Below are 12,192 nucleotides of genomic sequence, written 5' to 3'. Positions count from 1 at the left end.
TCGGGCTATTTCTGTCTTCATAGTAGCCTGAACCATTTGTCAGTGTACCTGTTGTCTGCCTCTGTGCAGCTCTACGCGGTGGAGCAAAACTGTGATGGAAGCGTGCGGGTGCTGGAAGCTGTTGTCACAGTGGTCAGTAAGTAAAACACCGTACACTCATCGGGCTCCTCGGTCACACTATGACTGTGTCTTCGGTGGCAGAAAAGGCGGATAGGAGCCTTATTTGCAGCATAAACAAAAGTTTATAAAAGTTGAGAAGTAGCCTGAACAGGATTGACTGTTTGGTCCCTTTGAAGCAAAAACACTGCAGAGTTCTAACTATCACAATTAGCTCTGCAGGGATAGGAAAGGAGTTATTGTTATTGGAGTCATTCTGACCTGGACACCTGAGGGTAGGGGTCACTCTCTGGATGGAATGCAGGGATTGATAAGGAGGAAGTGTCGGATAGTAGTTTGCCTCTGTGGCGATTATCACGTTTCTAAACGCTTGGCGTCTGGTCTGGCATCTCGGGAAATCTGCAAGTCTTCTTTGTGGAGGTGATCTGTATCTAAGAGGACAGACTCCATTAGCCTTTAAGGACTGCCAGGATCGACTGCTCCAGTCGGTTGGACTGTCTGGACTCAGAGGACTACACTGGTTTGGTGTGACTCGCTCTGCCTCCTCAGAAGGTCTGTAAGATGGCACCTGTATCTTTCATGTTGATGTGAGGCAAAGACCTGAGCAGAACATGTGCAGAGACCTACTCAGAAATACAGCTCTTCACTTATGCCAGGTGTAACTGCCTAGCACAGTGACTTTCACATAATAGGTTTGCAGTAACACTGGTAGGACTGAATTAAACCTATCAAATCTAAGAAGCCTTATTTCCTTAGTTTTCAATGTCAGTTAAGTCATTTCCACCCAAGGGAGTTCACCTATGTCATCTCACGAGAGTGTGTCTATTAAAATTTGTTGGAATAATAACTATGCCCATAATTGCTAGCCATTTATTAATATCTGATCACAGGATTGGTAATAAGATTTTTAGAAATAAAAACACTGTAGATGAAAACCAATTTTTAGTGAGTCCATTGTATCTTATCAATGATCATAAAATATATGTTTAAGGATAAAACCTATGTTTGCCAGCACAAAAGATCTTATTTCTGCCTTATTTACTATGCTCATAATACAGAATGTGTATTACTATTCCAAAAATTTTGAATGTAAAATACTAATAATTTGTTATCAAATTGTGTGGCTTAGAAAGCATTTTGTAGAGTAAATGGATCTTCTGGTCTTTTTTTCTTTTTAATTGATGAAGCAAAGTACCATTCAGCAAAGTCTATTTTTTAAAATATTTATTCAATTCACAACCAATCCCAGGCTAAAGGAAATGGAAAATAACATAATTAAGAAAACAACAAATTGCCTGTAGTTTGATATGTATGAGAAAGAAAGTTCTTACAATTGTCTTATATATGATTAAATCAAAACCTGTGCATTAGTTCTGACGTGACTGAAAGTGACAACTCATTTTCTTAATGATTCACCAAAAGAATAAATTTGTTATTTGAGAATAAAAGTACATGGATATAAGGTATTTGTCTTGTTCTGAAATAGCCAGGCTGGTGTAAGTGGTACAAATCAGGACCAACAATAGGTTAAAGTAGCAGTAGACGGAAGCAGGACCTGGGCTGATTGCTGCCGGGAGCCAGGACCTTGGGGAAGTGGCCAGAGGCATTCACTTTTCCTTCTGTGAACGGAGCAGTTGAATCAGATGCTCAGTTGCTGTGGAGCAAGGATGCTCCGTATGGTCTCAGGCAGGGAGGAAGTTTCCTAGAGATTCACAGCCTAGGCTGGGCAAGAGGAGTGGGTGGAGGCATTGTACCTGAGCCCTATATTCACAATCCATGAGGACCTGGGAATGTGGCTGAAGGTGACATGGCAGAATTTAAAAAAAAAAATCCAAGTTTAAGTCTCACGTTGTCAAACTTGTGGGCAAGTCCCAGCTTCTTGGCATCTTATGTTCCCTTATGTGTAGAATGAGGGAGATGGTGTAGATGTCTACAGTGCCTCCTCATCCCAACATTAAAAACTTCCTTTTTAATGAAATTTCAGAACAGCAGAGATTTTAAGCTAAATTGAGTATATTTTCAGATATAAATCCATTGAGTAAGTTAAATGCTAGATGAATTAAATATTGTTTAATGCAGTAATGTATTAGAAATAACTTGGGGACAATTAATTTTCAAATTAATAGATTCAGCATGATGAATATTTCTCTAACAGCAAAGCAATTATTAATACGTAATTCTAAGGTTAATAATTAGCTTTACTTTTTTTTGATGCAACAAACCCTCATTCTGTTTTTATAATGTTTGCACTGTTTACATGAAACAGGATAAAAGTGCTCACAGAAACACCCATAAAGAAAACCAAATATATTCTTGGTCCAAATAGTCTCAAATAGCAGAAAAGTGGTCTTTCATCGGTTTAGCACACCACTTAGTGTTATTTTCAGAAAGCCACTCATTTTGGCAAAGTTCCACTAGTAAAACTTAATGTATTTTATGCTTTAAATAACTCAAGATTAATTTTTAGAAAAATTCAGTTCAATATGTGAGGGTGTAAGCATTTTAAAATTTTATAGTTAAGACTTCAATGGTATGAGAGCAAGTTTAGAAAACATTTTATTAGACAAATTATTTAGACAAATTATACACAGAAAGCTCTGCCACTCATAACTGAGGCCTCCAAAAAGTGTTTTTTTGTTTTTGTATAATAGGCAGTACATCAAAATAGGCCTATTTTTAATATAGTACATGGTTACCAGTTTGATAGCTAAAATCACGGAAACATCTGGTATGTCCCTATATAGCTTTTTGTAAAGATTTTTCTGTTGTTGTTTTAAAATCAGAGTCATCGATGAGATCATGAATGTTACAAGGGAAAACAAGTTGTGCATGCACTTAGGTACTTGTTACCCTGGAAACAAAATGGTTTTTGCGTGATAAGAAATTTTTCTGCCTTACACAGTAGACAATATTTGAAAATTTAGTACAAAAACAGTGACAGTACAAGATGCTCCCCAGAACAGAATTAGCATCAAAATATAATATACCTTAAGAATATACCTTTTAATTTCTTCTAAAGCAAATCACACAGATTGATTCCTACATCAATCCTAGCCACAGAATGAATTAGATTAAAATAAGAGTATGGCTGCTAAGAACATAGGATAAGTTCTTGCCTCCTACTTACCACACTGTAATTTAAGGGTTACAAACAAAGTTCATCCTACATCTCTAACAGGTAAGAATGCTACTTCCAAAGGGGCGCGCACAAACGGGCACTGCTTCTGCGGTCATCCGTCTACACACCTGCGCTAACGGAAGGCGTGCGTAACGCCTCCAGACCGAACTGAATAAAAAGGGGGTGAAGTTGAGAGCCCAGCATGGTTATTAGATTTTCTTCTTTAGGATTATGTACGACAGTAATTAAGGCCACATCGATATTTTTTAAGGGCTCCCACCTCTCCCCAACTACAGTTGTGTTAATTGGCTTACTGCTTTGGAAGAGACTTTATTAACCTCCAATGATCTACGTTTAAACTCTTACAGAGCTCTATGTGCTGTGGTGGATGCGGTTCGGCTAATAGCTTTTTTCATTTAGATAATTAGTTAGAAGTAAAATGATCAAGGTTAGCTTTATACACTGCTGAATAACAAATGCAAAACCTATTCAAATGAGTTACATCTAGGAACAAATATTAAATCGCCCTGGATGTTTTAATAACAAAAGTATAAAATATTTTCTGTTGGCAACAATGCGAATCAGAATAACATTAAAGCAACCTGCCTTTTCTAACTGAAAAGACCCCCTGCACTATACATAGTTCCTGTATACAATACTTTTTTTTTTAAACTAAAGCTTTATTAAATGAATTGCAATAGCAATGGCCGCCTTTCAATATATATACACATTATATAGGTGCATATATATGTATATATGAGATACTAATTTATTTAACACAATAGAGGCTTCTGCCATATGATAAAGTTTACTGTACATGAGAAAAAAACGTTTAATACTGTACAATCACATAAAGGTCATATGCACTGTTGCAGTGCAAGAGTAGTTTTAACTGTAGTCTCGATTGGCATATTAATGGCTTTTTTGTAATCCTACAAGATTGCGTTCTCATATCGTGTGGCCTGAATGGTCTTTGAAGTTATTTCATAAACACTGCAGGGGTTGCCTTTGGTCCACAGTTAAAGGATGCTCAACAGCAGTGGAGCCTTGTATGGATGCGGCAGAAGAATGGAAAAGGACTGAAGTTATTGCAATTATATCTTTAAAAATAGAGAAATGTTATGCAAGAGGCCTTTATGTAAAATTAATCCTCCATATACTTTTAGTATACTCAGTGCACATTTCCTATACTTGAAGTACAGTATATGAAAAGCGGACTACTAGGATCCTAGTATACTATATTCTGGGGGAACAAGTTGAGTAATGAATAAAAGTGGAAGGAAATGTATCAGAAGAAAGGGAACAAGAGAGAAATAGAGGAGGGAGGAGGGAGAAGGTAGAGAGAAAGAACTAGAATTGTTACTAATAATCCTGATTTAAAAAAAAAATGTTACATCCATGTTAGTCCCACAACATTGCAGTTGCTCCTTGCAAAGGGAGTCCTACGAAAGAAACAGTGAAAAGATTTTGTTGGATGCTCATATGGAGGTGCCTCGGTCTGGATCATTACCCAGATTGAGCCCCAGGGTAGGAGTTGGTTGATAAGGAATAGATGACATTGTTTTTATAGGACTCCTGAAAAAGCCCCCATTAGGTGCCCTGTGCCTAAAAGGGCCAGTTCGGTGCTCAGGCACGTTGCCAAAAGCGAAACCAGAGGCAGCTTTAGCTGATAGTGTGCGGCTAAGAGTCTGGATCTGCTCTGGGATAAAGGTGGTTGTGGTGATATGAGTGTTCCTGAAATCACTGATTTGCTCCAGTGCTTGCCGTGTTGGCAAAGTGTCAATGTCCAGAGGGGTCAAGTCAATTGACGAGGTGGAAAACTGTTTATGGGGGCTGTCGTCATCTGTGCACAAGCTATTTACACGTCTATGGAGGTGCTCCAGGTCAATTTCCTTGTCATCCTGGAGATGAAGAAAAAGAAGATAAGGTTCTCATCAGTACTAGCTTCCACGGTTAAAAAAAAGTAGTTCAGCAAACATGATATGTAAAGAACTGAACTTCAGGGTTTATTCACTTAACAAGTATTTATTGAGCACCTAATATGAGCCAGGCACTGTCCTAGGTTCTGGGGGTACCAATAGGATTCTGAGATAAGGTTATCTATAATAAATATTTTTCTTGCAGTAAAAGCTCTACAATGAGCATATGCCACATGCAACTACAAAATATGGGAGCAGGAGGTGGGTGATTGCCTTCTCTATGGGAGCAGGGACAGACCCAGGCAAAATCGTACAAATAAAAACTATGGTTTTTGGCAACTCATCCCCCACCCTCACCTCTTCTTTACACATTCTTCCTCCTTTTACAGGGTGTCTTATTCCAAGTTAGGTATTTGTTCATTTCCGCTGCCCACTCTGAGCTCTAATTTTCTATATTGGAGATAAATGATACAATATGCTGATATGTTAGTTCACACTAGAGTGTTAGCGACTATTACAGTGTTATTTCTCCTTAGGCTAGAGATATGTAAGATTGTCTGGACAGAGCAAAATCATTCGACACAAGAGAATCAATTTCTAACTGAGGGACTTCGCACACACAAGCTACCTAGTACGTGAATGAGGTGATATTGTGAGGTGAGCGGGACTTTTTGAGACCCCTCCCAAGTCCTTCCATGTGAACAGCTGTTTTAGTGTAGGTTCAGGTGTATGCTACATAGCCTCCAAATCAAAGGTGCTTTGACCTATGCTAATAGATTCTTAGTAAAAAGATGCTTAATAAAGAAAAAGAAAGTAAAACCCTACCTAGATTTCCGGAATTGAGACCAATTCATAAATCCCTTAGGATTGTTACTAAAAGTGAGCGTTAAGGCCCAATATTTGAAAAATAAAACTGGCAAGAAATAAAATTGTCCTTTGTATCAGTCTTATTTATAGCCAAGTTCAATAAATCAGATTTGTGAGGATTTAAAAAACATGTATTAATCATAAAAGAAAATATTTGTTCATAAGGTCTGGATTAGCTGTCCGGAGTTAGAATGGAGTATGTATTTTTTTACTGTGCTGTTATAGTGCTCCTAAGTGAAAAATATTTTGAGTACATCACTGTTTTCTTTCTCCTTTCTCATTTCAAAATCCAATAAAAATATCCATTAATGCAATGTTATCACTGAGACTTTAGAGGGTTGGAAGATAATTTTATGGTTCCCACAGCAACTATAATGTATTCATCCATCAACAGATATAATAATGCGAAAATTTAATATCATATATAGTAATTCAAAATATAAGGAGCTTGGGGAGTCCTTCATTTCCAGATTTTTGAGAATATGAAGCCACGGCTATAATGTTGCATTAACGTGGTCTTTTGCATTGAATCAGTGTCAGTAAAGATACCAGAAGCTTGCCGCAAAGAAACTACTACAATAAAACCTGATTAATTTTTGGTTTCTACTCCAGTAATTTAGGACGTATTATCATTCCGACAAGTGGGTAGTTAAGATTTATCTTTGCTAGACCATGCTTTCCCTTACAAATGCTGCTGTGCTGATCAACTTTGCATGTAAGGTGGTAGAAAGGAATCCTTAGACTAGAAAACAATTTGTTTGCAAGAATACATTAATATGAAAAAATTTGTATGCGAATGAGAAGTCATTTTTATTTGTGGATTAAAACAGATCCTTTCAGGACTCACTCCAGGCATCAGTTAGCCACGGTCTAGTTATAGAAAATTTCAAACTGTCCTTTGAAACTATCAAGAAAATCAAATCACTCAGAAAATTTAGATTGTTTTCATTTCAATTTGTGAAGCTTTAGTGAATATAATTTTACTATTTAAAAATTTTTCACATTTTTGGTTGGGTAGAAATAAGACAGTTATAATTTTGATGAAAACAAGGCACATGCTGCTTCTAAAGAAATACGATGTGTAATGCTGTAAGTATCCTCTCAGATCTCCGGAAAAACTTTAACATGGCCTTGGAGTTGAGCTAACTCAAGAGTAGAGGAGACATGTTGAATTTTAGATGATTCCACAATGTGGACTTGTTAGGCTTAGGGTCAGCAAAGTTAAAACAGAATCACTTCTCTTAGGTCTACATCCAGATAGAGGGCGGCAGTCACTGGTGGTGCGCAGACAATTCTAATTATTTTATTGTGTGATTGGACTTCTCAGGCCTGATCTTAGAGACACAAGTATTTTACATATACGTTCAAGGACTAATGGAAATGAAGAGATAAGCATCTTTCATCTTTCAAGGCAATCACAGTCTTTAAAAAGTTATTGATGTAAATTCTATCCTGAGTTCTGGGAGAATTTCAAAGCCCATTATGGCACATAAAAAACTGTCAGTCTTTCCAACTTTATATACTCTCCATTTATCTGGGATGCCCTATGGTGGGAATTGGTACTGGTCTTACCAATTTTTAGATTTCACAAATTTATTTTCACTTTTCAAGGGAAGGAGAAACAAGGACCACCCCCGACACTTCCTCCCGCTCCTTGCAATCATGCTCCCTGTGTACACAGCCCGTGTGTCGGCTCAGTTTAGTGCCCAAGCTCCCAATCAAGTACCTCTTTGGATGGGACTCTGGAGCCTTTCCTCTTGTTCCACCACGTCTCCAGCATGGCTATAAAGCAGGAGAGGACAACTCCAGCAGCCAGGATACAGAAAACCCCGGCAAAGCTTTTTATGTCCAGGGCACCTCCTTTCTGCTTTGTGTCCACTGAGGAGTACAGGTCACACTGGCCATTCTTCGGCCACCATTTGTGCTTCAGGATGTCCATGTCACCATTCTGCTGAAGCTCCAGGATCCTTGGGGTAAAGAACACAATCACGCGTTACAGTTCTTGCCTCAGTCCACAGCACGTCCATTTATCATCCCAGCTGTAAGGGGGGTAGCCTTCAAGGTGAAACGAATGTATAGATTACCCTGCAGATGGAATGCCAGCACACCGAAAACATTAGGGCTTCGGTTCTATAGACAGACTTGTGCCACAGTGCTAACCCTCCTCCCTCCCATCCTCTTCTTTGTTGGGTTTCGTTCTCTAATCTTAAATACCCCGCCCCCAGTTTGTAGTGATGTGCTTTTACAATTACATTTCAGAGGCACTGTTTTTATGTGGGTTCAAGCTGCTGCAGCTCTGTGCTCCTTCCCCACACGCAGAAAAATGCTCTGGATCTTAATGCTTTTATGAAGAACGTTTCGCTGCGTAGAGCGAGATGCTGGCATAATGTTGCCCAGCATATGCTGCACACAAAGAAATTCAATTAAAATGACTTCTATTATTTAACACAGTGTGGGAGAAAGCCTTGGGATAAGTTTGAAGTTGATAAAATATATCATTTTTGGTTTTTCACACAACTGATCCAGTTTCCCTTTCAGTGCCAAAGGGGAAATAATCTTACCTTGGAGAACAAAAGAAAAGTTGACCAGAGGCTTTCAGAAGTAGTTAAATTCAAATAAGAAATATCATTTTTCTTCTTCTTTTCTTTCCCCCAGAGGCTGTGGGTAGCTGCAAAGACTGCAGCTTTTTTTAGTATGATTTTCCCAGGGGCTTTATTCTCAATTCCAATACTCCTTTGGTGCTGAGACCTGCCTAGCTCTGGCCCCCCGTTCTGTGCCCCTTCTCACAGGCTGAGAGTGGTCAGCGCCAAAGCCATGTGCCTGTCCACTGTCAGCACCCTCCTCAGGGTTCCCTAGAATTTCTTGCCCAAACAGCTTTGAGTGCTCATCCAGGCCTCACAAAAGCCTGTTCCTGTGCATTATTGCCTGAGAGCGGATCTCACGGCCATGGGTGCACATGGGCGTGTAGGGTGGTGTTTGGAGAGTGTGGACAGAGCTTGGCTGTGTGAGCGCCGGTGCACACACCTTTGTGTGGGAGACCCTTCCCGTGCAGGACACAAGCTGGATGTGGGAGAGAAGGGACCAGAGGCTGACCCCCGTGACATGGCTTCTTAGGCGTCGGGAAGGTATATTTGTCCAGATAAGAGGGTACAACATATTTGATCTAGCACTGTTTAGCTTGATTAATAACTTTTATATACTTAAGACTTAGGATATGTGGACTCAGATTAATACTCTTGCCCCGGCTCTTGGATTATTCGGGGAGAGACTGCTTAAAATCATTAGAGAGAAAAAAGCCTATGTAGAGGGCTTAAGTAATTCACTTTCGGTTATGGTCACCTTTTCACCTGTTTCATGTTACCCATGGCTCCATGTGAGTGGGCTAAAAGAGAATGTTGGGCTGGGGTCAGCATTCAAAGTGAATTAAACAAAATAAGAAAGCCCCAGGGAGAGTTAGTCCTATCTCTATCATCCACCTCTGGGTATGCCCACAGCCTCGCCCACAGTGTCCCTTGCCGACACTCCGGGAGCCCGATCTCCCCCGCCCCGTACTGTCCCCCCAGCCTGGACTTCCTTCTTAGGGAATTGATCTAAATTTCCATTGTTTCAGAGTCTTGCTTTTAAAATAGCCGTTAATCTGATGAATTTACTAAAATGATAATGAACATTAATGGATTCATAATATTAATGGATCATCTTTATTCCAGCCTCTATGACAAACAAAGTCATTTGTATTTAGAAAACACAGAATCTTTTAAAATATATTTTATGGCTTATGCTATTACAGATGTCCCATTTTTTCTCCCCTTTATTCCCCTCTACCCTGTACCCCTCTCCCACCATCATTTCCCCAACTTACTTCATGTCCATGGGTCATACATGTAAGTTCTTTGGCTTCTGCATTTCCTATACTATTCTTACCCTCCCCCTGTCTATTTTCTACCTACCACTCATGCTTCTTATTCCCTGTACCTTTTCCCCCATTCTCTTCCTCCCCCTCCTCACTGATAACCCTCCATGTGATCTCCATTTCTGTGATTCTCTTCCTGTTCTAGTTGTTTGCTTAGTTCATTTTTGTTTTTGTTTTTTCAGGTTTGGTTAATAGTTGTGAATTTGTTGTCATTTTACTGTCCATAATAAGGGCTTGGTGATGATGAACTCCTTTAACTTGACTTTATCTGGGAAGCACTTTATCTGCCCTCCCATTCTAAATGATAGCTTTGTTGGATAGAGTAATCTTGGATGTAGGTCCTTGCCTTTCATGACTTTGAATACTTCTTTCCATCCCCTTCTTGCCTGCAAGGTTTCTTTGGAGAAATCAGCTGACAGTCTTATGGGAAGTCCTTTGTAGGTAACTGTCTCCTTTCCTCTTGCTGCTTTTAAGATTCTCTCCTTATCTTTAATCTTGGGTAATGATGTGTCTTGGTGTATACTTCCTTGGGTCCAAATTTTTGGGGACTCTGTGAGCTTCCTGGACTTCCTGAAAGTCTATTTCCTTTGCCAGATTGGGGAAGTTCTCCATTATTTTTGAAATAAGTTTTCAATTTCTTGCTCTTCCTCTTCTCCTTCTGGCATCCCTATGATTCTCATGTTGGAATGTTTAAAGTTGTCCCAGAGGTTCCTAAGCCTCTCCTCATTATTTCAAATTCCTGTTTCTCCATTCTGTTCTGGTTGAATATTTATTTCTTCTTTCTGCTCCAAACCATTGATTTGAGTCCCAGTTTCCTTCCCTTCACTGTTGGTTCCCTGTACATTTTTCTTTATTTCACTTTGCATAGCCTGCACGTCTTCCTCTATTTTGTGACCATACTCAGCCATTTCTGTGAGCATCCTGATTACCAGTGTTTTGAAGTCTGCCTTTGATAGGTTGGCTATCTCTTCATCACTTAGTTGTATTTTTTCCAGAGCTTTGATCTTTTCTTTCATTTGGGCCATATTTTTTTTTGGTCTCAGTTTACCTGTTACATAGTAAGGGGTGGAGCCTTAGGAATTCAACAGGGTGGGGAAACTCACTTCTCTGTGTTTTGGCACTGTATGTGGGGGAGGGGTTTGAGAGGGAATAATGCTGCTTGCTCAGCTCTCAGTCAGCTTTCTATCACTCCCCCTGCTACCAACAAGCACACTGGGCCTTTCTGTTGGTGATGCCCCGGTGGGAGGGTTTGTGTACATTCTAGGGCCCTGTGGTCTCTCCAGTGACCTCTCTTGTGAGGCTGGGAGTTTTTCCCACTGTCTCAACACCCAAAGTTTCTTTTTGGTCAGAGGTTTTGAGGCTTTATTTCCCTGTGCTGGAACCCTGGGTTGCATGGTCTGTCTCACTCCCCAGTGTTCCTCCCAGTTTATCTGCACACAAATGTGGGACCACCTGGTCCACCAGCTGCTGCCTTGACATGAATCTTCTCTGCTCTAGTTGCCCATCTCCATCCCTCCTATTTGGTCTGGGTGAATGTTTCTTCTTTAACTCCTTGGTTGTGGGACTTTCATGTAGTTTAAATTTCTGGCAGTTCTGGTTATTTTTTTGTTTTTAAATTTGCTGTTGTCTTTCTTTTGGTTGTGTGAGGAGACAGAGTATATCTACCTATGCCTCCATCTTGGCCGGAAGTCCCCCAAACACAGAATTTCTTAAAGTGTGTTCCATGAGACACTAGCACCTAGTGGGCTACTGAAAGAAAAGGGTCCCATGGTTATTAAAAAAAAACTCTCAGAAATTTACAAAGAAGTCAGCCTATTAAAGTGTCTAAGAAGAACTGCAGATAAGAAAACTTGTATGATTTTGTTTAATACAGCATTACCTAAACTTTTCTTTCAGTTCCCTTTTCTCCTTTTTATCCCCAAAAAGCATAACCCATAGAGCTAGAGATTTGAGGAATATACTCAAGAAATAGTGCCTTTATCCAAAGCAACAACTACTTGTGGCACTGTATTAGGTATCACACAGGTAATCAAAATATCAAGGTTGCTTGCTTGGGTTATCTATGAATACCATTAAAATGACATTAGCAAACTCTTTATGTATCTGCCTACCTAAAGACACTAGGTAATTCAGATACCATTGAATGTCTTGAAGGAAAAATTCACTCATGTCTAAAAAAGTCTTCTTAAAGTTGAGTTTATAGGAACATGTATTGTAGAAAGAAAAGGAAACTACCGCAGCATTTGCTTAATGAGAATATA

At 39.5% G+C, this 12,192-nt stretch overlaps 1 protein-coding gene across 1 annotated transcript in view; it reads right to left on the bottom strand.

Annotated features, from left to right (window-relative positions):
• Positions 1 to 1,489: 1,489 nt before the first annotated feature.
• GRID2 (glutamate ionotropic receptor delta type subunit 2) overlaps positions 1,490 to 12,192 on the bottom strand; it is a 1,366,498-nt gene continuing 1,355,795 nt past the window's right edge. The window contains exons 15-16 of the mRNA XM_024574830.3: positions 7,748 to 7,988; positions 1,490 to 5,136 (exon numbers count right to left, since the gene is read on the bottom strand). Coding sequence (XP_024430598.1) covers positions 4,714 to 5,136; positions 7,748 to 7,988 — 664 coding nt within the window. The 3' untranslated portion in view covers positions 1,490 to 4,713. The remainder of the gene's footprint in view (positions 5,137 to 7,747; positions 7,989 to 12,192) is intronic.

The sequence above is a fragment of the Desmodus rotundus genome, chromosome 4 (genome assembly GCF_022682495.2).
Source record: "Desmodus rotundus isolate HL8 chromosome 4, HLdesRot8A.1, whole genome shotgun sequence".
Lineage (NCBI taxonomy): Eukaryota > Metazoa > Chordata > Mammalia > Chiroptera > Phyllostomidae > Desmodus > Desmodus rotundus.
Note: the sequence above shows the minus strand (reverse complement) of the source record. Positions and strands in the feature narration are given on the sequence as shown.